The following is a 24,617-nucleotide window of genomic DNA, read 5'->3' as shown; positions in this document are numbered from 1 at the left end:
TTTGGAATTTTTTGTGGTCAAAAAATTAGTTTGGGATAAAATTGTCATATGTATATCAGTTTGGGATTTTTGATGGTCAAAAAATTAGTTTGGAGTAAATTTGTCACAGGTATACCAGTTTGGAGATCTTCGTGGTATTAAAATGCATTAAACGATGTTGTTCAGTACATAAATTCCTTCCACACAATTTTAAAATGTTTTATGTCATAATTTTTAAGACAATTAATTTAGTGCCGAAACTTTATGAACGATCAATTTTACTCCCAAAACTTTTTCAAAATGTCCATTTAAATGACTTTAATGAGCAACATTAGATTTTTCGTCACTTGAGTCACTTCAGCGATTGCTCTTTAAAAAATTATGGTTTAAATTGAATGTTGGAAAAGTTTCGGTATTAAAGTGGATAAGGTAGAACACTCATGACATTAATAGTGTCATTCTCCCCTGTTTGTATTTAGTGAACGGTTTTTTTTTATTAATTTAGAAAATTTTATTTAAAACAAGGATCACATTCAACATTAAAATATAGTTCGAAAACTTGATTGAACCGAAGTTCAAAAGTCATCCAAGAAAAAAATTGCAGATGAAATTGGATGAAAAAGAAGAAACAAGAATGCAACGAAGGAGGAAAGGCATCAAGAATCTTGTTAATTAATTTGTTTACTACCGTTGGAATACCGATTCCTATTTGAGCAGCGACACTTAGGCAAGAATTCAGTCATTTCGACGCCGAGAAAATGTTTCGAAGAAGCCAAATCAGCATAGACAAAACCAAGGATATCGAAACCCTTTCACATGTCAAACCAATTACAGGTCATTTCCAATCATATGTAAGTGTCATCAACTTAAGCCGAAACAAATACAGAGAATGATCTCATGCATGAAACACAAATTGGAATTAACAGCATAAGATTGAACCAAACCAGCATCTAGTAATGCAGTAGGGGGGTACTTCAGAAATCTGAAGATTTTACGTTTCATCGTAGATGTGGAATTTCTTCAGTTGCAAAAGCCCACGAACCTGCCTTTTCAAATCAGGAAATGGACAAAAGAGACAGCTGAGGAGTCGATCCTCTTGGGATATATGCAGAACTTCAATTTGATCCTTTTTGCTTGACAGGTTGTTTTTTCTGAGTTCGATTGATCATGTCCACCAATCAGGATTTATGACAAAATTTTCTTTGTTACGCAGTAAAGTTATTGCCATTAACATCTATTTAATTCAATATCAACCTCAGACCGCTTGATAATTCGTACATATTTCGCCTGATTGAAGAATATTAGGCACCAGAAGCACCAACCGATGAGTACATGTACTGTTAAATACAGAGATTTCTTAGCGAACCTAGGTATACGAGAAACAAAATTCACCTTCCACCCCTACAGATATTTGACTTCTAGGGCGGTTCGATTCAATCGACTGTCCCCCCAAGATTTCTTATTGATCGGGAAAGTAATTCAATCGATGCAGTGGAAAAGAAGATGGAAATTTACATCATCTGGGCCCGACTACGATGAGGTTGATTGGCGTTTGCTCAAGACGTCTAGCGTTGGGAATGTCTGGCAATGGCGTTCCCGTTCATCCATTATCAGATGCTTTTTGGAAATCCGTCGCAGTGCAAAGGAGAAGATACTGCGAGTAGTTTTCATGCACTTGCCGCCATGTTCCTTAGTCAGCAGCCCGTCCCTCAAACTTCGCTGTTGTTTTCATGTAAGAAGCACAGCAAATAACCCAAATATGTAATCGACCTGTGGTGATAATCCGAGCACCCAGCTCGACCCAAATATCCTCCATTACCGATTCAAGTACCATCCACTTCAAGGTATGCATCTTCTTTGAAGTATCTATGGTAAATAGGACACTGAATGGATCAGATTGTGCTAAAGAAAGAGTATAACACAAAACTAGGCTCTCTCTCTCTCTCAAAGCACATATACAACAGGCTAATCAGGATTTATGACATAATTTACTTTATTACACAAAAAAGTTATTGCTATTAAAATCTATTTAATTCAATATCATCCTCAGACCGCTTGATCATTTCTATGAATTTCACCTATTTGTTTGAAAAATATTAGGCACCAGAAGCACTCACCGACGAGTACATGTACAAGTTAAATACAGAGATTTCGTACCGAACCTAGGTATATGAGGATTAAAATCCACCTTCCACCTCTCCAAATATTTTCCCTCTTGAGTGACTCGATTCAGTCAACTGTATCCCAGATTTAGAACAACTTCATTAATGGGACATGGAACTCAATGAGATGATGTTTCCAAGAAACTTGTCGTTAATCTGATTTACTCTTCATCGCATTTCAGATGAAAAAGTGGACAGATCTCAGAGACAATGGAGAGTTCTCCTAGAAAAGGAAGAAATTCCATTTGTCACGAGATATTTAACCCACAACTCCATAGTTGCTACATCTGCAGAAAAACCCCTTTCAACCATTTCACCGACATGTTGCGCTACTCTTGTATTTTCGTTATTTCTACGTAGTCCTTGGATTATTGTTTATGATGGACCCCATTTGGAAAGCATCCATTTCGTCCCATCTCCTCAAGGAGCTGATATGCTTCCTCCATGCATCCTCCTTTGCACAACCCAGGATGACAATGTTATACATACACACGTCACTTTGCAAGCCTCGGGCATGCAAACAATAAAACAGCCCCTTTGCATCGTCGAGCTTTCCGGCATTACACATGCCATTTATTAGGATATTGTAAGCCACAATGTCCGGGATGAATTTGGAATCTTCCATCTTTCGAAGCAATATCAAGGCCTTGCCAATCTGTTGCGTTTTACACAAGCCATCCAGTAAAGCACTCAAGGTATAATGATCTAGAGATAGATTGCGAGACTGCAGTCTTCGAGCCTCTTTCAATTGGCCAGAATTGCACACTCCTTGAATGACGGAGGTATAAGTAACGATGTTCGGTTCAATTCCTGCCTTCATTATCTTCTCCAACAAGACCGAACCATCTTTCCATTGGCCTACGTTGCATAAGCAACGAACCAATGAGCTATAAGTCAATATGTCGGGTTGGATGCCTCCACTTGTCGCCTCTTTCAACAATATGAGAGCATCTTCCAGCTGGCCTATATTGCACAGACCTTGGATCAAGGAGGTATAAGTAACAACATCTGGTTGGACACCTTTTCTGCTCAAACTTTCGTGGAGTCTCAACGCCTCTGTGATCAATCCCTTTTTGCAAAGACTATCGATTATTATGCCGTATGTGAAGGAATTAAGCCTGCAACCTCTCTCTTCCCAGTCCCTTATCAATTCAATCGCCAATCTGGTATTACCCGCCCTGCATAACCCCTTCACGATTATTTCAAACGTGGTCTCATCAGGTGCGGGGCCTTTTTCCTCGCAAGTCATCAAGGAACCTCAACTCTTGATCAGTTTTGCCCTGTCTAAAGAGACCATCAATCAGGGTGTTCGATGTCACCACATTGATGCGAAACCCAAGCTTCAAGATTCTACCCAGGATAGACAAACCCAAATCAACCCGCTTTAACCGGCAAAAGCAATTGAGGGAAATCGTCAGCAAAACACAATCCTCTTCGATCCCCAACGAAGGCAGCTGTATAATCAACCGGATCGCAGTTGAGTACTGCTTCATCCTCGCTATAGCACCCAGCAGTAGACCAAAATCCCTGGTGGAAGACAAAGGCTTAGTGTTGATCATTTTACGGAAGCAACACAAGGCATCATCGATATTTGTAAACACACCACCATTTCTGCAATTTTTCCTCACATAACTCAAGATTGTGCCAAAAAAAGAGTATAACTGAAAACTAGGATCTCTCTCTCAAAGCACATATACAACAGGCTAATCAGGATTTATGACATAATTTACTTAATCACACAGTAAAGTTTTCGCTATTAACATCTATTCAATTCAATATCATCCTCAGACTGCTTGATCATTTCTATGAATTTCACCAGCTTGAAAAACATTAGGCACCAGAAGCACTAACCGATGAGTACACATACCAGTTAAATACAGAGATTTTGTACCAAACCTAGGTATACAAGGATCAATCCACCTTCCACCCCTCCAAATATTTGCTTTCTGCAGCGGTTCAATTCAGTCAACTGTCTCCCAGATTTAAAGCAACTTCATTTATGGGATGTCGGACTCAATGAGATGATGTTTGGAAGAAAAGTTGCCGTTAATCTGATTTGCTCTTTCATCACTTTTCAGATGAAAAAGTGGACAGATCTAAGAGACAATGGAAAGTTCAACTAGAAAAGGAAGAAGCTCCATTTGTCACGAGATATTTAACCCACAACTCCATCGTCGCTACATTTGCAGAAAAACCCCTTTCAACCATTTCACCGACAAGTTGCTCTGCTCTAGTACTTTCGTTATTTCTAAGTAGTCCTTGGATTATTGTGTTATGATTGACCCCATTTGGAAAACATCCATTTCCTTCCATCTCCCTTAGCAGCTGATACGCTTCCTCCGTGCGTCCTCCTTTGCACAACCCATGCATGAGAATGTTATACGTGCAAACGTTAGGTTGCAAGCCTCGAGAATGCAAACAATTAAACAGCCCCTTAGCATCGTCCAGTTTTCCGGCATTACACGTGCCATGTATTAGACTAGTGGAAGTCACACTGTTAGGGACGAATGTGGAATCGTCCATCTTTCGAAACAAAATCATGGCCTTGTCAATCTGCTGTGTATTACACAAGCCATCTAGGAAAGAATTCAAGGTATAAAGATCTAGAGAAAGATTGCGAGATTGCATCTCCTTAATTAGCTCCTCCGCGGCTTCAAGGTTCCCAACCTGGCAAAATCCGTTTACTAGAGTGTTGTATGTGATGACGCTAGGATTCAAGCCCCTTTGAAGCATTTCTTGCAAAAGCATCTTTGACTTGTCAACTCTTCTCGCTTTGCAGTATCCGTTAATCAACGTGCTATAACTAACAACATCAGGAGAGCAGCCTCTTTCAACCATCAAATTAAGCACTTCCATAGCATCATTCATTCTATTTTGCAGACAATAACCATTCATCAGTGTAGAATAAGTGAAATTAGAAGGCACTATACCTAATTGAATCATCTGGTCGACTATGGCCTCTGCCTCTACAACCATTCCCTCTTTACAATGTGCATCCACCAGGATAGTGAAGGTTTGAACATTCGGCATTACTCTGCTTTGCACCATATGACTCAGCAGTCTTTGAGCCTCTTTCAATTGGCCGGAATTGCACACTCCTTGAATGACGGAGGTATAAGTAACCACATCCGGTTCAATTCCTGCCTTCATCATCCTCTCCAACAAGACCGTAGCATCCTTCCATTGGCCTAGGCTGCATAAGCAGTGAACCAATGAGCTATAAGTGAATATGTCCGGTTGTAAGCCACCGCTCGTCATCTCTTTCAACAATACAAGAGCATTTTCCACCTAGCCAGCATTGCACAGACCGTGGATCAAGCTGTTATAAGTAACAATATTTGGTTCAACGCCTTTCTGACTCATACTCTCGTGGAGTCGCAACGCATCTGTGATCAATCCCTCCTTGCAAAGACCATCTATTACTATGTTGTATGTGAAGGAATTAAGGCTGCAACTACTCTCTTCCCAGCACTTAAGCAATTCAACCGCCAATCTAATGTTACCCGCCCTGCATAACCCCTTCGCGGTTATCGCATACGTGGTCTCATCGGGTGCGGGGCCCTTTCGCCGCATATCATCGAGGAACCTCAGCGCTTGATCATTTTTGCCCTGAATAAGAAGACCATCAATTAGGGTATTCGATGCCACCACATCGATGGGAAACCCAAGCTTCAAGATCCTACCCAGGATAGACAAGCCCAAATCAACGCGATGTAACCGACAAAAACAATTCAACGAAATCTTCAGCCAAATATGATTATCTTCAATCCCCAACGAATGCAGCCGCTCGATCAACCGGATGGCAGTCGAGTACTGCTTCATCCTCGCTACGGCACCCAACAGAAGACCGAAATCCCTGGGGGTAGGCAAAGGGTCGGTGTTGATCATTTTATCGAAGCAACGGAGGGCATCGCCCACACTCGTGAACCCACCGCCGCCGCCACCACCACCTTTAGCTCTGGAATTTGTCCTCACGTAACTCAAGACCTGGTTCGGGTCGTCTAAGTTAAGGGTAGGGATCGAACAGAACCTCCGACGACGGCGGCGAGACGAGAATGGGAGATAAGAAGGAAGATGGAAGATGGAAGCACGAAACATACTCCTGCGCTTCATCAGCTGACGACGATGACGATGACGATGATGATGACTGATGAGCTTTCTGCTTTGGTCTCTCTCTCTCTCTCTCTCTCTCTCTCTATCTCTCTCTACCAAGGCGACTCCCAACTCCGACGAGCTCAAATCTCAAAAGTACAAAGTTTTAATCAGAGTCGAATTTGGAAGCCCAACTCCATTTCCAATTGTATAATTAAAATTTCTTTTTTTTTAAATCTGTAACCTTCGTGTTTTTATATAAAATAAGTGCACTAAAAGTCCTAAAATTTATCACGAAAGTGTAATTTTATTGCTAAAACTTTCAAAAAGTGCAATTAAGTTCTAAAACTTATCAGAAAAGTGCAATCGAGTCCTAAAACTTTCAAAAAATACAATCAATTCCTAAAACTTGTCAGATGGATTCTATCAAATCCTTTCTTTTAATACATTTTTTGACAATTTTAGAGCCTAGTTACACTTTTGTAACAAGTTTTAGTACTTGATTGCACTTTTTGAAAGTTTTAGAACTTGTTTGCACTTTCGTAACAAGTTTTAGAACTCGATTACACTTTTTGAAAATTTTATAACTCAATTGTACTTTCGTGATGAGTTTTAAAACTTCCGGTACACTTATCCCTTTTATACTAATGGATACAAAAATATAACGATGATATGTAAAATTTTGAACGGGGATAATGTTACTGGTAAACTGTAAACTTTTGCCTAATGTGAATTCACGAAGTTATGATTATACTTGCGATTGATGTATAAGGTCTATGAACTTTTGCATCAAGCGATATTGAAATTCACCAACATGGCTACAATCTAAACACACTAAAGTTGATTGGAAATAACTTTTGTACATTCCGTACATTCTTGGAATTGCTAAAAATTACGTGTTCATCTCCACTATTTATTTAAAACAGACAAAGCTTTCTCTACTCGATCAATTCAAGCAGACATTCACGTTCGCTTAACTCTATCCAACGGTGATTTTAAGTTATCTAGCAAAATTTGTACGAAGACGAGAAGAATGAGGAAAACCGTTAGTAACAAGCATGGATTCTTTAGTTTCGCCCATTTATTCTCAACTTAACGCCATCCAATCATAAGTTTAAGAAAGAAGATGAAATTATATCTACGGAAAAAGAACGGCATCGGTGTCACAAATTTTATACGGCGCCCATTTTGGTGTTAATACTTTTTGTACGATTATTTAAATGCCATAGCTTTTAAGAAGCAATCACTTAAGTGGCTCCGCTGGCTTAGTTTACAAGAAGATCAAATGGATTTCCTAGACTCACTTAAATGGATGTTTTTTAAAAGTTTGGGCATAATATCTATCATTTATAAAAAAAAACTTTGCTCTAAAATTTTTGATGTTATAAATTTGACAAAACGATGACATGAGCCAAAAGAAAAAAATCACAAAGCAAATATTCCAACTTTATCGCTATTTTTCTTTATTTTGTTAGGCTTAAAAGCAAAACCATTGAGCAAACCTTATCTTGAAATAATTTGATTTAAAATCATAAAGATGTATTTGTTTTCCTCCAGAAAAATAAATAAATAAGGGAAGTACCTAAGCAAGGAACCTTACGGAAGCAGACTACGGGCTTGTTTGGTTCAACTTTGAAAATGCTATTTGGGGGAGTATAAATACCATTGGGTGAAAGCCCATTAGGAAAATGCAAATGGTGTTTGGTAAAAATATTTTGTAAAGCTACTTTGGCCAAAATATAGTGTTTGGTAAATTTTTTTTGCAAATGAACTTTGAGAATTATCTTATTTATTAAAAAAAAAAACTAACCTACCCATCGCCGGAGCCGGTCGCCGGCGAGATAGATCTGGCGCCGGCGGCTGTCGCCCGAGGTCGGGCGACCCCCGGCAAGCCAGATCTACCGTTGCCGGCGGTCGCCCGAGGCCAGGCGACCCTCGGCGGGGGTCGCACGACCCAGGCGACTGCCGCCTGAGGTCGCGCGACCCAGGAGGCGACGGCCTGGGTCGAGCGACCCCAAGGACGGCGTCACCTGGGTCGAGCGACCCCAGCGACGACATCGCTTGGGCGATCGCCTGGGCGGTCGCCCAATCCCAGGCGACCTCGCCAACCCTTCTCCCTCGTCGGCCACCCTCGCCGGCTACCCTCGCCGGCTACCTGGTGAAGAAGATGAACAGCTTCAAACCAAAAAAAAGAGAGACGTGAACAGTAGCATTCGTGGAATGCTGAAAACCCAAGGCTGGTCCGGACCAGCCTTGGGCTTTCAGCATTTGGAATGTTAGCATTGGCCAAATGCTAGCATGAAAGCTGAACCAAACACCCCCTACTTCTCTTTAATCAATTGCGAGAATCAATATAAGAGTTTGAGAACTAATTTAACCCCAATATGTCAATGTGTGAAAAATCAAGGGTTAATACCACGAAAAACCCCAAACTGGTACATCTGTGATAAATTTATCCAAAACTAATTTTTTGACCACAAAAAACCCCAAACCGGTACACCTGTGACAAATTTACCCTCCGTTAGTTTCCGTTAAATTTTACTGTCAAATTGCTTTGTTAAATAACATGCAACAATTGACAGATGTACCAGTTTTAGGTTTTATCCTCCGTTTGTCACAGTTGTATTAGTTTATGAGTTTTTGTGATATTAATTTAATTTAACGGAAACTAACGGAGAGTAAATTTATCACAAATGTACCAGTTTGGGGTTTTTAGTGGTCAAAAAATTAGTTTGGGGTAAAATTGTCACATGTGTACCAATTTGAGATTTTTAGTAGTAAAAAAATTAGCTTGGGGTAAATTTATCACAGATATACTAGTTTGGAGATTTTCGTGGTATTAAAATACATTAAACGATATTGTTCAGTACATAAATTCCTTCCACACAATTTTAAAATGTTTTATGTCAAAATTTTAAAGACGATTAATTTAGTGCCAAAACTTTATGAACGATCAATTTTACTCCCAAAACTTTTTCAAAGTGTCCATTTAAATGACTTTAATGAGCAACATTAAAATTTTCGTCACTTAAGCGATTGCTCTTTAAAAAATTATGGTTTAAATTGATCGTTTTAAAAGTTTTGGTATTAAAGTGGATAAGGTAGAACACTCATGACATTGATACCGTCACTCTCCCCTGTTTGTATTTAGTGAACGGTTTTTTTTATTAATTTAGAAAATTTTATTTAAAACAAGGATCACATTGATCATTAAAATATAGTTCAAAGACTTGATTGAACCGGAGTTCAAAAGTCATCCAAGAAAAAAATTGCAGATGAAATTGGATGAAAAAGAAGAAACAAGAATGCAACGAAGTAGGAAAGGCATCAAGAATCTAAATTAATTTGTTTACTACCGTTGGAATACCGATTCCTATTTGAGCAGCGACACTTAGGCAAGAATTCAGTCATTTCGACGCCAAGAAAATGTTTCGAAGAAGCCAAATCAGCATAGACAAAACCAAGGATATCGAAACCCTTTCACATGTCAAACCAATTACAGGTCATTTCCAATCATATGTAAGTGTCATCAACTGAAGCCGAAACAAATACAGAGAATGAGCTCATGCATGAAACACAAATTGGAATTATCAGCATAAGATTGAACCAAACCAGCATCTAATAATGCAGTAGGGGGTACTTCAGAAATCTGAAGATTTTACGTTTCATCGTAGATGTGGAATTTCTTCAGTTGCAAAAGCCCACGAACCTGCCTTTTCAAATCAGGAAATGGACAAAAGAGACAGCTGAGGAGTTGATCCTCTTGGGATGTATGCAGAACTTCAATTTGATCCTTTCGCTTGACAGGTTGTGTTTTTCTGGGTTCGATTGATCATGTCCACCAATCAGGATTTACGACAAAATTTTCTTTGTTACGCAGTAAAGTTATTGCCATTAACATCTATTTAATTCAATATCAACCTCAGACCGCTTGATAATTCGTACATATTTCACCTGATTGAAGAATATTAGGCACCAGAAGCACCAACCGATGAGTACATGTACTGTTAAATACAGAGATTTCTTACTGAACCTAGGTATACGAGAAACAAAATTCACCTTCCACCCGTCCAAATATTTGCCTTCTAGGGCGGTTCGATTCAATCAACTGTCCCCCCAGATTTCTTATTGATCGGGAAAGTAATTCAATCGATGCAGTGGAAAAGACGATGGAAATTCACATCATCTGGGCCCGACTACGATGAGGTTGATTGGCGTTTGCTCAAGACGTCTAGCGTTGGGAATGTCTGGCAATGGCGTTCCCATTCATCCATCATCAGATGCTTTTTGGAAATCCGTCGCAGTGCAAAGGAGAAGATACTTCGAGTAGTTTTCATGCACTTGCAGCCATGTTCCTCAGTCAGCAACCCGTCCCTCAAACTTCGCTGTTGTTTTCATGTAAGAAGCACAGCAAATAACCCAAATATGTAATCGACCTGTGGTGATAATCCGAGCACCCAGCTCGACCCAAATATCCTCCATTACCGATTCAAATACCATCCACTTCAAGGTATGCATCTTCTTTGAAGTATCTATGGTAAATAGGACACTGAATGGATCAGATTGTGCTAAAAAAAGAGTATAACAGAAAACTAGGCTCTCTCTCTCTCAAAGCACATATACAACAGGCTAATCAGGATTTATGACATAATTTACTTCATTACACAAAAAAGTCATTGCTATTAAAATCTATTTAATTCAATATCATCCTCAGACCGCTTGATCATTTGTATGAATTTCACCTATTTGTTTGAAAAACATTAGGCACCAGAAGCACTAATCGACCAGTACATACACCGGTTAAATACAGAGATTTCGTACCAAACCTAGGTATACGAGGATCAAAATCCACCTTCCACCCCTCCAAATATTTGCCTTCTTGAGCGGTTCGATTCAGTCAACCGTCTCCCAGATTTAAAACAACTTCATTAATGGGACATGGAACTCAATGAGATGATGTTTGGAAGAAACTTGTCGTTAATCTGATTTACTCTTCATCGCATTTCAGATGAAAAAGTGGACAGATCTAAGAGACAATGGAAAGTTCAACTAGAAAAGGAAGAAACACCATTTGTCACGAGATATTTAACCCACAACTCCATCGTCACTACATTTGCAGAAAAACCCCTTTCAACCATTTCACCAACAAGTTGCGCTGCTCTAGTACTTTCGTTATTTCTAAGTAGTCCTTGGATTATTGTGTTATAATTGACCCCATTTGGAAAACATCCATTTCCTTCCATCTCCCTTAGCAGCTGATACGCTTCCTCCGTGCGTCCTCCTTTGCACAACCCATGCATGAGAATGTTATACGTGCACACGTCAGGTTGCAAGCCTCGAGCATGCAAACAGTCAAACAACTCTTTTGCATCGTCGAGCTTTCCGGCATTACACATGCCATTTATTAGAATATTGTAAGTCACAATATTTGGGACGAATTTGGAATCTTCCATCTTTCGAAGCAATATCATGGCCTTGTCAATCTGCAGCATTTTACACAAGCCATCCAGGAAAGCACTCAAGGTATAATGATCTAGATATAGATCGCGAGATTGCATCTCCTTAATTAGCTCCTCCGCGGCTTCAAGGTTCCCAACCTGGCAAAATCCGTTCAGGAGAGTGTTGTATGTGATGACATCCGGAATCAGGCCCCTTTGAAGCATTTCTCGGAAAAGCATCTCTGACTTGTCAACTCTTCTCGCTTTGCAGTACCCATTAATCAGCGTGTTATAAGTAACAACATCAGGTGAGCAGCCTCTTTCGACCATCAAATTAAACACTTCCATTGCATCATCCATTCGATTTTGCAGACAATAACCATTCATCAATGTATTATATAAGAAATTAGAAGGCACTATACCTAATTGAATCATCTGGTCCACTATGGCCTCTGCCTCTACAAGCATTCCCTCTTTACAATGTGCATCCACCAGGATAGTGAAGGTTTGAACATTCGGCATTACTCTGCTTTGCACCATATGACTCAGCAGTCCTCGAGCCTCTTTCAATTGACCGGAATTGCACACTCCCTGAATGAAGGAGGTATAAGTAACCACATCCGGTTCAATTCCTGCCTTCATCATCTTCTCCAACAAGACTGTAGCATCTTTCCATTGGCCTAGGTTGCATAAGCAGGGAACCAAGGAGTTATAAGTAAAAACATCTGGTTGAAAGCCCTTTCTACTCATACCTTCGTGGAGTCGCAAGGCCTCTATGATATTGCCCTCCTTGCAGAGACCATCTATTACTATGTTGTATGTGAAGGAATTGATCCTGCAGCTTCTCTCTTCCCAGTCCCTTAGCAATCCAATCGCCAATCAGGTCTTACCCGCCCTGCATAACCCCTTCACGATTATCGCATACGTCATCTCATTAGGTTCGGGGCCGTTTCGAACCATATCATCGAGGATCCTCAACGCCTGATCAGTTTCGCCCTTTATGAAGAGACCATCAATTAGGGTGTTGGATGCCACCACATCGATGTGAAACCCGACCTTCAAGATCTTACCCAGGATAGACAAACCCAAATCAACCCGCTTTAACCGGCAAAGGCAATTCAACCAAATATTCAGCCAAATATGATCATCTTCAATCCCCAACGAATGCAGCCGCTCGATCAACCCGATCGCAGTCGAGTACCGCTTCATCCTCACCACAGCACCCAGCAGCAGACCGAAATCCCTGGCGGAAGGCAAAGGGTTCGCGCTGATCATTTTACGGAAGCAGCACAGGGCATCGCCGACGCTCGTGAACGCACCACCGTTTCTGCAATTTGTCCTCACGTAACACAAGAGCCGGTTCCGGTCGTCTGAATTAGAAGTGGGGATCATCGAACAAAACCTCCGACGACAGCCGAACGAGAGAGGGTGATGGAGAACGGAAAGGGAGGACGCCCTGGAGATGACATCCGGAGCAGGAGGAGGAAGAAGAAGGAGGAAGATGGAAGCACCACAGAGATTCGTTCGCTTCATCGGCTGCAGATGAATCTGCAAACTGAAGAGCTTTTTGCTTTGGGGGTCTCTCTTTCTCACCTTAAGCAGAAATTCACGTTCGCTCGACTCTATTCAAACATTGATTTCAAGTTATCTGATAATACTTGCACGGAGACGAGAAGAATAAGGAAAACTTTTTGTTACAAAGTATGGATTCTTTAATCTGGCCCCTTCATTGTCAATTCAAGTGATCCAATTGTAAGTTTAAGAAAGAAGATGGAAATTAGTTCTATGGAAAAAGGATAGCATCGATGTCACAAGTTTTGTGTGTCGCCTAATTTGGTACTAAAAACTTAGGTTTTTATACCGTGACAAATTTACCAAAAACTAATTTTTTAACCACAAAAAATCTCTCAAATTGATACACATGCGATAAATTCACCCTCTATTAATTTTCGTTAAATTTTACTGTCAAATTACTGAGTTGAATGACACGTTACGGTTGACAGATGTATGAGTTTGGGGTTTTACCCTCAGTTTATCACAAATCTACTAGTTTTTGGTTTTTTTTTGTATTACTCCAATTTAACGGAGGATAAATTTATTACAAATATACTAGTTTTGATTTTTAGTAGTAAAAAAATTAATTTAGGGTAAATACGTCACATGCGTACCGGTTTGAGTTTTTTTGTAAATTTGTCACGGATGTACCAGTTTGGGATTTTTTGTGGTATTAACCCTTAAAATTTTTATATAATCATTAAGTATCAAAACTTTTGAAAAGCAATCACTTACATGACATCAGTGACTTATTTGCAGGAACATCTTACGGACTTCGCGGAGTCACGTAAATGGACGATTTTGAAAAGTTTTGGCACAATATCTATCATGTCTGAAATTTTTTGCTCTAAAATTTTCCAAGTTATAGATTAGACAAAACGGTGACGTGGGCCGAAAGCAAAAAATCACAAAGCAAATATTCCAACTTGGTCACTATTTTCTTTGTTGCGTTAGACTCAAAAGCAAAACCTTCGAGCAATCACTCTCTGCAAATAATTTGATTTAAAATCACAAATAAGTATTTAATTTCGTCCAAAAAAAAGAAAAAAAGAAGAAGAATGTATCGGAGCAAGGAACTTTACAGAAATGGACTACTTCTCTTGAATCAATTGCTAGAGTTGGGGAACCAATTTGACCCCATTATATCAGTGTGTGAAAAATTGATGCATTTTAAACGATTCTTGTGCAAGGCGAGCTTTCGTTAATAGGGTCGGTCTGGCAGAATGCCGAAGATGGATCATTTGCGGACTATAGAGGTCCGGCGGGAATACTTATAGTAGGGCATTCGATTTTGTTGCTTATATTGTGAGCATCTTTCAATTTGTGCAATAGAGTCGGCCGATTTGCATGATTTGGATACTAGAATTCTTTCATCAACGGTCGGCACGGCAACTTTGACCCCCGAAAAAATAAAAAAGAGAATTGAGACTACTTATTTCAAAATGCTCTCATCGCCAGATTTAGTGAGGTCGGCCCTCGCCCAAGGCCAGAGCGGCCTCGCCGGGCGTCACCCGGGTGAAGGCAACGCTTGGCAAGGGGAGCTCTCGCCTGACCGGGCCTTGCCAGGCGAGGCCGCCCTAGCATAAGTGAGGATCTACCTCGCCAGATCTAGCCTGGGCAAGGCCGACCCTCGCTGGGCTTCGCCTGGGTGAGGGTGAGCCCCGGCGAGGGCTGGCCTCGCCATCCTATGGTGCACAACGGCAATCCTCACCTAAGCAAAGCTAGTCCGCCCGGTGGCCAGTCACTAACAAAAGGAAGAAGAAAGGAAAAAAGAAAAAATCAGAAAAATAATTAACAAATCGAAAAATTATTAAAATATAATTCAAATTGTCCACATCAGCGCCAGTGATGCCATGCAGGTTTGCTAGCGTCAATGTCAACAATACCCAGCTCAAATTAATCGAAATGACTGAATTAGCATTAGGTTAAAAGGTTTTTGACTAAATTGGCACCAAGGTTATGACTATTCTGACACTTTTCCCTATAATCAAGAGAATAGTCATCATCTTTAGAGAAAATGTGCTTATCCAAATACCTTGTTCGACATGAAATTGTACACGAGAGCTTGCTTTGAGAATAGTCGTCATCTTCTTCCGTAGTTCAAATGTTATCCAAAAAGGAATTGTAGAGGAAATAGGATGAGAAAGAAGAAACGAGAATGCAACGAACAACTAAAGGCATCAAGAATCTTCTTCATTAATTTGGCCACTACTCTTTGACTCGACGAACGATAATCTCAGATAAATAGAAAAGCCTCAGATGAAACTACAAGATGAAAAAGGACAGAAGCAACATAAACGACAAATACATGAACATTGGGACACAATGGAAACGTTAAAAACCGCTAAAACTCCCAAAGAAGAAAACCAGGATTACCAAAGATTCGTGAAAGAGTGAACGGTAAATTTATAGATGCTCGAATTGTACTGTTGTCTACTTCGTCTACATTCTTTCCAACCTAGAAACTTGAATAATACTTAACTCTTGGCGAATTAGCAAATCGACAAGTTAGCTTAAGAAAGAGATGAGATTGCGTTGTTTCCATCCTATATCCGAAACGAACAGAAGCTTTTGAGATTGCTCATGCATTGGTACCATCGAAGAAAGATTCGTATGCTAATCATAGGAGAAAAAGCTATTGGGCACAACCACTATAAATAGTCAAAGACTTGTGCCTCTCAAGGTGCAAAAGAGGATGGAGCACGAAAATTAAGTCAAGGATATCAGGCTATGGATACTCCTTCGAGAGTTGCAATTATGCTGGTTGGGTCGCTTTTTGATGTGCTATGCTGTTCAAGGCGCTCCGGACACGAGCAAAGTTTACAGGGCTTGCAATGCCGGTACCTATTCGAGCGGCGACGCTCATGCTGACGGTGTGGCTTATGTCCTCGCGGACATGGAGACCGTGACTCCAAATCATGTGAACTACGACTACTACACCATGTCTCCTTGTCCCACAGCAGCTATCTATGGTCACGCCACCTGCAACTCGGCGCTTTTTGATAGCGATTGTGGTATATGCGTAAGCTATGCTAAATCCCAGATTCTAGCGGACTGTTCGAACTGTCTTGGCGTTAACATGGTGCTTAGAGATTGTAGTATGAGGTATGATAGCTACTCATTTACTGATTAAGTAGTTCCCTACCGAACCAGAGACCATGTTTTATTGTATGCGGTTGTTTATGCCGTACGTGTTGCCCTGATTGTTTTTGTGGGAAATGATACGATAGTAGTTATGCTTTGCTTGTTATTTTAAGGGTTAATATCACGAAAAACCTCAAACTGGTATATTTGTAACAAATTTACTCCGAATTATTTTTTTTATCACCAAAAACCCTAAACTGGTATACCTGTGACAATTTTACCCTAAACTGATTTTTTTATCACAAAAAACCTCAAACCGGTACACCTGTGATAATTTTACCCCTAACTAATTTTTTGATCACTAAAAACCCCAAACTGATATATTTGTGACAAATTTATCCTCTGTTAGTGTCCGTTAAATTAGATTAATATCACGAAAATTCACAAATTGGTAAACTTGCGACAAACATAGAGGTAAAGCCCCAAACCGATACACCTGTCAACTACCACGTGTCATTAAACTTAGCAATTTGACAGTAAAATTTACCGGAAACTTACGGAGGGCAAATTTATCACAGGTGTACCGGTTTGGAGTTTTTTATAGTCAAAAAATCATTTCGGGGTAATATTGTCATAGGTTTACCAGTGTGAGATTTTTTGTGGTCAAAAAAATAGTTCGGGGTAAAATTATCACAGGTGTAATAGTTTGAAGTTTTTTTTTTTGGTTAAAAAAATAGGTCGGAGTAAAATTGTTACATGTGTACTAATTTGAGATTTTTCGTGGTATTAACCCTTATTACAAACTTCTCAAAATAATATTGATTTATTATAATGAAAAAATCTAACTAAATAGCTAAAAACTTTTAAAATATTTAACAGTAATCACACAATCATTGCTTGCTCCAATAACAATCTTGGATTTTCGGGTAAGCAGAATCGTACCTTTTGCGTTCCATGATCAACAATTATTTCACCAATGCACGTACTACTGGTGGTCCAAGATGCAATCACGCATCATAAAAGGAAAAATAATACAAATAGTCCCTAAACTTTGGTTAAATATGCATTTTGGTCCATGAACTTTTAATTTGTTCAATGTAGTTCCTAAACTTTAATTTAATGTGCAATATGGTCCCTGAACTTTTAATTTGTTCAATGTCATCCCTGAACTTTTGGTACATGTTCAATTCAGTCCCTGAATTATATGAAAATGTTCAATGCAGTCATTTCCATTAATTCAAGTTCAGGGACTACATTGAATATTTTCATATAGTTCAGGGACTAAATTGAACATGACCAAAAATTCAGGGATGACATTGAACAAATTAAAAGTTCAGGGACCACATTGAACATTAGCTTAAAGTTCATGGACTACATTGAATAAATTAATAGTTCAAGGACCAAATTGCATATTCGGCCAAAGTTCAGGGACTATTTATGTCATTATCCCCGCCAGAAAACGCAAGTTTCGCCATCCAATTATGTCACTAGATCCGCAAAATTTAAAGTTACTTTTGCATGTAATATCTGCTTTAATGAAGATACCGCATACTGTACTTTGAGAAGAAAAAGTTACACATTTTGTTCTTCCTCTCTTGCTCTTTTCTTACGTTGGGTAAAAACTTTCTGGGTGCAAATAAGAGATAGGCATCCCTTTCATCCAACCATTTCCTTGTTTTTAACCCATGATAGCTTGTTTTAAGGAGAGTGGTGCTTATCCACACTACCTATTTCCCTCCAGAAAGAAGTTCAAAGAACACGGGTCGGGTTTTTGAGTCGATCCATCCCGGGCGGACTCGACCCGATATCCAACGGGACCAGATTTAAACACGCTACATGAAGTAAAAAGTACCACAGCAGTGATTAGTAGCTATGGTACCTGTGAGATACATCCATTAGCAAGATGCAGTAAACAGGGAAACATGGCATATAATTTAGGACATCAGAGGCCAGTTCCACATCCTCTGGCGCATGTGCAAGGGATTTCAGATTCCATTACGCACTTCCAATCATATAAAGGAACAGCAAAGAGAAAAGGCCTGACCAACATTCTCAAATCATATTTCCTTCTGAATATCGTCATGAGAGCTAGTAATGAAATAGTGAATCTCGTAAAAGTGTTACCGGCAATTGAAATAAAAATGAAATTACCACCAATTCACAAGACAACATAAAACACGATGCCGTATAGAAATCCACTCCAAGGTTTCCTTCTTGGATTGCACACGACAGATCATCCCTTTGAAATAATTTGATTGCACAAGGTTTTCTTTCTTGAAAATTCTGATACATAAAGATTAGGATAAGGACACTAGAAGTACCATAACTTACGTACGGTGCTCACTTGAGTGCCATAACTTTTTTTTCGCTCACTTAAGTGTCACTTTCGGCAAAAAAAGATCACTTGAGTGCCACTTCCGGCGAAAATAGATCATTTGAGTGCCATTTCCGAAAAACCATCATACGTGAATTTTTTTATTAATTTTTCATCCAACGTGGATTTTTTAAATGTTATTTATTTATTTTGAATTTTTTTTTTCCTTTCTTTTTTTTTTTTTCAATGCCAGAGAGGGTCATCAGCGACCCTCGCCGACTGCGAAGGCCTCATCCAGATTGGGCGATGGCCGCCTTACCCTCAGCCGCGAAGGCCCTAGGTGAGGCCGTCACGGCCTCGCCGGCGGCGGGCGAGGCCGCGAAGGCCGTCGCCAGATCTGGGCGGCCGCAAGCAAGGCGGCCTCGCCAGATCTGGCGAGAGCCTTCACCGCCTTTCTCGCGGCTGCGAAGGCCCTTGGCGAGGTGGTCAAAACCTCGTCGGTCGCAGGTGAGGCAGCGAAGGCTCTCGCTAGATCTGGTGAGGCCGCCTCACTCGCGGCCGCCCAGATCTGGCGACGGCCTTCGCGGCCTCGCCCAAGGCCTTCTCGGCTGCGAGCGAGGCGACAAAGGCTCTCGCCAAATCTAGCGAGGCCGTCTCGCTTGCGGCCGCCCAGATTTGGCGACGGCCTTCGCGGCCTCACCCAGGGCCTTCACAGCCAAGGGCAAAGCGGCCCTCGCCGGCATTGAAAAAAAATTTGCAAAAAAAAAGGAAAAATAAAAATTCAAAAAAAAAAATTAAAATATTGTCAACGTCAACTCCGGCGAAGCCACGTCGGATTTTCCCACTGCCAAATGGCCGATGGCACTCAAGTGATCACTTTTTGCCCAAAGTGGCACTTAAGTGATCGAAAAAAAAAATTATAGTACTCAAGTGAGCACCGTACGAAAGTTATAACACTTCTAGTGCCCTTATCCCCATAAAGATTTTACGTTTTATCCAACATGAACAAAGAGAATAATCTTGCAGACTTCAACTATTATCTATAGGCATAAGTACACCACAAGTGCCATAACTTTCATACGGTACTCACTTAAGTGCCGTTAACTTTTTTTTTTATGACTTGAGTACTACATTGATTAAAAATCATTCACTTGAGTGCTATCAGCGATTTGTATAGCTGAAAAATTCAACGTGGCCTTCAATTGTCCAACTGGCTCATTGGAGAAATGAAGTCAGCAAAATAGCATTTAAACGATGTCGTTTGGTTCATTTATTTGCCCCAAATCAACGAATTAGGGCTTAATTCTTCAAACCCTAACCCCAAATCGAGGAATTAGGGAAAGTTTCTTTAAACCCTAACCTAAAACTTGAAATGGATAGAAGCGGCTCAGTTGTGTGAAGAAAGTTAATACAATTATGACGGTTGCTTAGTGTCCACATTCAAGAAGTGCAAATTTTGAAGTTCATGGATCAATTCAATAAGAAACTTTTTCACCAAATGGCTATGGAGAAAATTTTATGGAGGCCTACGGTCATAAGCTGCTGCAAAACCACAGAAGAAGCCAAGAAGTGATGGCCCAAGAAGAAAGTGACAAAACAGAACTCATTCCAGAAGTTCTTTTTTCTGAGTTCAATTGATCATGTCCGCCACGGTATCCACGCGTGAACTTAGCTCAAAGAATGGTCTCCGAAACGCTTGCACGCTGTTATCATTGTGTTAGCAAACAAAGAGTAGAGAGCGTGACGAGAGCCAGACTGACCAGGCAAATCCTTGTGTCCTAAGTGACACAGTTAACAAACAGAAAAATGTGTTCTTGAGCCAGTAATTGAAACAGATAAAAATGGCAAGTAATTTACCTTCATTGAGAGCCAACCCTTTTGGTCGGGAAAGTAATTCAATTGATGCAATGGAAAAGACGATGGAAATTTACATCATCTGGGCCTTACTGCTATGAAGCTAATTGGTGTTCGCTCAAGACGTTGGCGTTCATGTTCACCCATCATCATATGCTTTTCGGAAAATCCCACGCAGTGCAAAGGAGACTTGCAGCCGTGTTCCTTAGTCAGCAAGCCGTCCCTCAAACTTCACTGTTATTTGCTTGTAAGAAGCAGACCAAATAAGCCAAATATGTAATCGATCTGTGATGATAATCTGAGCACCCAGCTCGACCCAAATATGCTCCACTATCGTTTCAAAGACCATCCACTTCAAGGTATGCATCTTCTTTGAATGGTAAATAGTACATTGAGGGGATCAGACTGTTAGGAAAAGAGTATAACAGAAAACTAGGATCTCTCTCAAAGCACATACACAACAGGCTAATCAGGATTTATGACATAATTTACTTTAGTACGTAGTAAAATTATTGCCATTAACATCTATTTAATTCAAGATCATCCTCAGACCGCTTGATCATTTGTATGAATTCCACCTGTATGAAGAACATTAGGCACCAGAAGCACTAACCGAAGAGTACATGTACCCATTAAATACAGAGATTTCTTCCTGAACCTAGGTATACAAGAAACAAAATGCACCTTCCACCCCTCCCAATATTAGCCTTCTTGGGCAGTTCGATTCAGCCAACTGTCTCCCAGACTTAAAACAACTTCATTAATGGGACATGCGACTCAATGAGATGATGCTTGGAAGAAACTTGCTGTCAATCTGATTTACTCTTCATCGCATTTCAGATGAACAAGTGGACAGATCTCGGAGACAATGGAGAGTTCAACTAGAAAAGGAAGAAGTTCCATTTGCCATGAGATATTTAACCCACAACTCCATCGTCACTACATCTGCAGAAAAACCCTTTTCAACCATTTCACCGATAAGTGGTGCTGCTCTCGTATTTTCGTTACTTCTTAGTAGTCCTTGGATTATTGTGTTATAATTGACACCATCTGGAAAGCATCCATTTCCTTCCATCTCTTTTAGCAGCTGATATGCTCCCTCCGTGCGTCCTCCTTTGCACAACCAATGCATGAGAATATTATATGTCCGCACGTCAGGTTGCAAGCCTCGAGCATGCAAACAATTGAACAGTCCCATTGCATCATCAAGCATCCCGGCATTACACATGCCGTTTATTAGAATAGTGTAAGTCACAATGCCTGGGACAAATTTGGAATCTTCCATCTTTCGAAGCAATGTCATGGCCTTGTCAATCAGTTGTGTTTTACACAAGCCATCCAGGAAAGCATTTAAGGTATAATGATCTAGATATAGATCGCGTGATTGCATCTCGTTAATTAGCTCCTCCGCGGCTTCAAGGTTCCCAACCTGGCAAAACCCGTTCAGGAGAGTGTTGTATGTGATGACATCCGGAATCAGGCCCCTTTGAAGCATTTCTCGGAAAAGCATCTTTGACTTGTCAACTCTTTTCGCTTTGCAGTACCCATTAATCAGCGTGTTATAAGTAACAACATCAGGCGAGCAGCCTCTTTCAACCATCAAATTAAGCACTTCCGTTGCATCTTTCATTCTATTTTGCAAACAATAACCATTCATTAATGTATTATATAAGTAATTAGAAGGCACTATACCTAATTGAATCATCTGGTCGACTATGGCCTCTGCCTCTACAACCATTCCATCTTTACAATGTGCATCCACCAGAATATTGAAGGTTTGAACATCCGGCATTACTCTGCTTTGCACCATATGGTTCAGCAGTCTTCTGCCCTCTTTCAATTGGCCGGAATTGCACACTCCCTGAATGACCGAGTTATAGGTAACGAGGACCGGTTCAATTCCTGCCTTCATCATCTTCTCCAACAAGACCGTAGCATCTTTCCATTGGCCTAGGTTGCATAAGCAGTGAACCAACGAGCTATAAGTGAATATGTCGGGTTGCATGCCTCCGCTCGTCATCTCTTTCAACAATACAAGTGCATTTTCCACCTGGCCGGCATTGCACAGACCATGGATCAAGCTGTTATAAGTAACGACATTTGGTTCAACGCCTTTCTGACTCATACTCTCGTGGAGTCGCAACGCATCTGTGATCAATCCCTCCTTGCAAAGACCATCTATTACTATGTTGTATGTGAAGGAATTAAGCCTGCAACTACTCTCTTCCCAGTCCCTTAGCAATTCAATCGCCAATCTGGCACTACCCGCCTTGCATAACCCCTTCGCGATTATCGCATACGTGGTCCCATCGGGTGCGGGGCCTTTTCGCTGCATATCATGGAGGAACGTCAACGCTTGATCAGTTTCGCCCTGAATAAAGAGACCATCAATTAGGGTGGTCACTGCCACCACATCGATGTGAAACCCGAGCTTCAAGATTTTACCCAGCATAGACAAACCCAAATCGACCCGCTTTAACCGGCAAAGGCAATTCAACGAAATCTTGAGCCAAAAATGATTATCTTCAATCCCCAACGAATGCAGCCGCTCAATCAACCGGATGGCAGTCGAGTACTGCTTCATCCTCACTACAGCACCCAACAGAAGACTAAAATCACTGGAGGGAGGCAAAGGGTTCGCGTTTATCATGTTATCGAAGCAGCACAGGGCATCGCCGACGCTCGTAAACCCACCACCACCACCACCTTTGGCTCTGCAATCTTTCCTCGCGTGACTCGAGAACCTCCGACGACCGCGAGACGAGAAACGGAAGCAAGATGGAGGAGGGAGATAGAGAACGGGAAGGCTGGAGATCACAGCTGGAGCCCGAAGAAGGAAGGCGGAAGAAGCGCCACGGAGACCCGTTCGCTTCATCAGCTGCAGATGATGATGATGATGAAAACTGAAGAGCTTTTTGCCTTATGTCTCTCTCTCTCTCTCTCTCTCTCTCTCTCTCTCTACCAAAGCGAGAAAGTCTTGGACAGTAGCATAATATCAAACAAAAAGATGTAGATACGGTTGGGACATGATTTTGAACGATTTCGCAACATCATTTACCGACGATAAAAATTACCATTCACCTTGACCCGATTCGATAGCGATCCGTACTAAGACGAAAAGAATAAGGAAAACCGCTAATAAGAAGTAGAGATACTATAATTTCGTCTCATTTATTCTCAATTTAACGTGATCTAATTGCGAGTTCAAGAAAGACGATGACATCGTTAGTATTTAGTAAGTGATGTTTTATTAATTTTTTGGAAGCTTTTCTTTAAACCAAGCATTACATCGAACGTTAAAAAGTAGTTCAAGGACGTGACTGAATCGATTGAAAATTCATGGATTACATTGAAGCTTTTTCTTTAAACCAAGCGGTAAGATTGTTTGCTTGACAAACATGGTAGGGAAAGGCTAAAAATTTGTACGTGATCGCCGTTTTAACTTAGCCGCTGGCCCAAAAGGAAAGCGGAAAAAAGAACATGCAGAAGAACTATAACCTCAGCCTAGTCTTAGCTCCTTGGATTCTATTAGATAAGCTACACTGGACAATTATATGCTCGACCAAGAAACGGTACTACGATTACAGAAATGTCATCTCAAGATTCAAAACATTTTCGGTAGAAGACCAATCACTTTTATGAGCTCGATTCCACTTTTCTGGCTCATCTTTTGGGGAGAGTCTTGTCACTCATGGACAACCACAAAATTACAGCAGAAGTTGCTGCGAAGCGTCTCAGTCCCACTTTGCAAAGAGCACAAACGAAAAAGATCCATCAAAATTCTGTGGTTGCTATAAACAATGATCAACGCCTTCTGCAAAGTATACGAATACGAATCGTAGCCGCGAATCTAAACTTACTTTTAGAGCATAGAATCGAGCATAAAATACACTTAAAATGATCAAATGCCGTCATCAAAGCTTGCCTCCAAAGTGCATCGGGGAGAGTCATTTCCTTGCCTATTGGTGTCTTACCTGGTCAAAGGCAAGCAACATTGCGGCCTCCCTTTCCATCACCTGAAGCACAAATACTCGTTTCGACAAGGCTATTGCCGAGATTTGGAAATCTATTATGCATCAATTTACAGCAAATTTGAAAAAAAAAAAAAAAGAAGTTATGTTCTCGTAGTACCAGAGAATT

At 40.6% G+C, this 24,617-nt stretch overlaps 1 protein-coding gene and 3 pseudogenes across 1 annotated transcript; 1 reads left to right on the top strand and 3 right to left on the bottom strand.

Annotated features, from left to right (window-relative positions):
- LOC115677149 (pentatricopeptide repeat-containing protein At3g18110, chloroplastic-like) overlaps positions 1–24,617 on the bottom strand; it is a 35,840-nt pseudogene that overhangs the window by 7,823 nt on the left and 3,400 nt on the right.
- Positions 1,989–6,352, bottom strand: LOC115667072 (putative pentatricopeptide repeat-containing protein At1g12700, mitochondrial; annotated as a pseudogene).
- Positions 10,852–13,204, bottom strand: LOC115677150 (pentatricopeptide repeat-containing protein At1g63330-like; annotated as a pseudogene).
- LOC130139515 (antifungal protein ginkbilobin-like protein) lies at positions 16,005–16,358 on the top strand. Its single transcript, XM_056316661.1, has one exon. The coding sequence runs from the start codon at positions 16,005–16,007 to the stop codon at positions 16,356–16,358; it is 354 nt and encodes a 117-aa protein (XP_056172636.1).

This window comes from Syzygium oleosum, unplaced genomic scaffold, assembly GCF_021117445.2.
Source record: "Syzygium oleosum isolate NSW1041296 unplaced genomic scaffold, Sole_v2.1 Sole_v2.12, whole genome shotgun sequence".
In the NCBI taxonomy this organism is placed as follows: domain Eukaryota; kingdom Viridiplantae; phylum Streptophyta; class Magnoliopsida; order Myrtales; family Myrtaceae; genus Syzygium; species Syzygium oleosum.
Note: the sequence above shows the minus strand (reverse complement) of the source record. Positions and strands in the feature narration are given on the sequence as shown.

Excerpts from the sequence above, each read along its gene's own strand:
- LOC130139515 (XM_056316661.1), top strand. The coding sequence starts at position 16,005 with ATGTGCTATGCTGTTCAAGGCGCTCCGGACACGAGCAAAGTTTACAGG.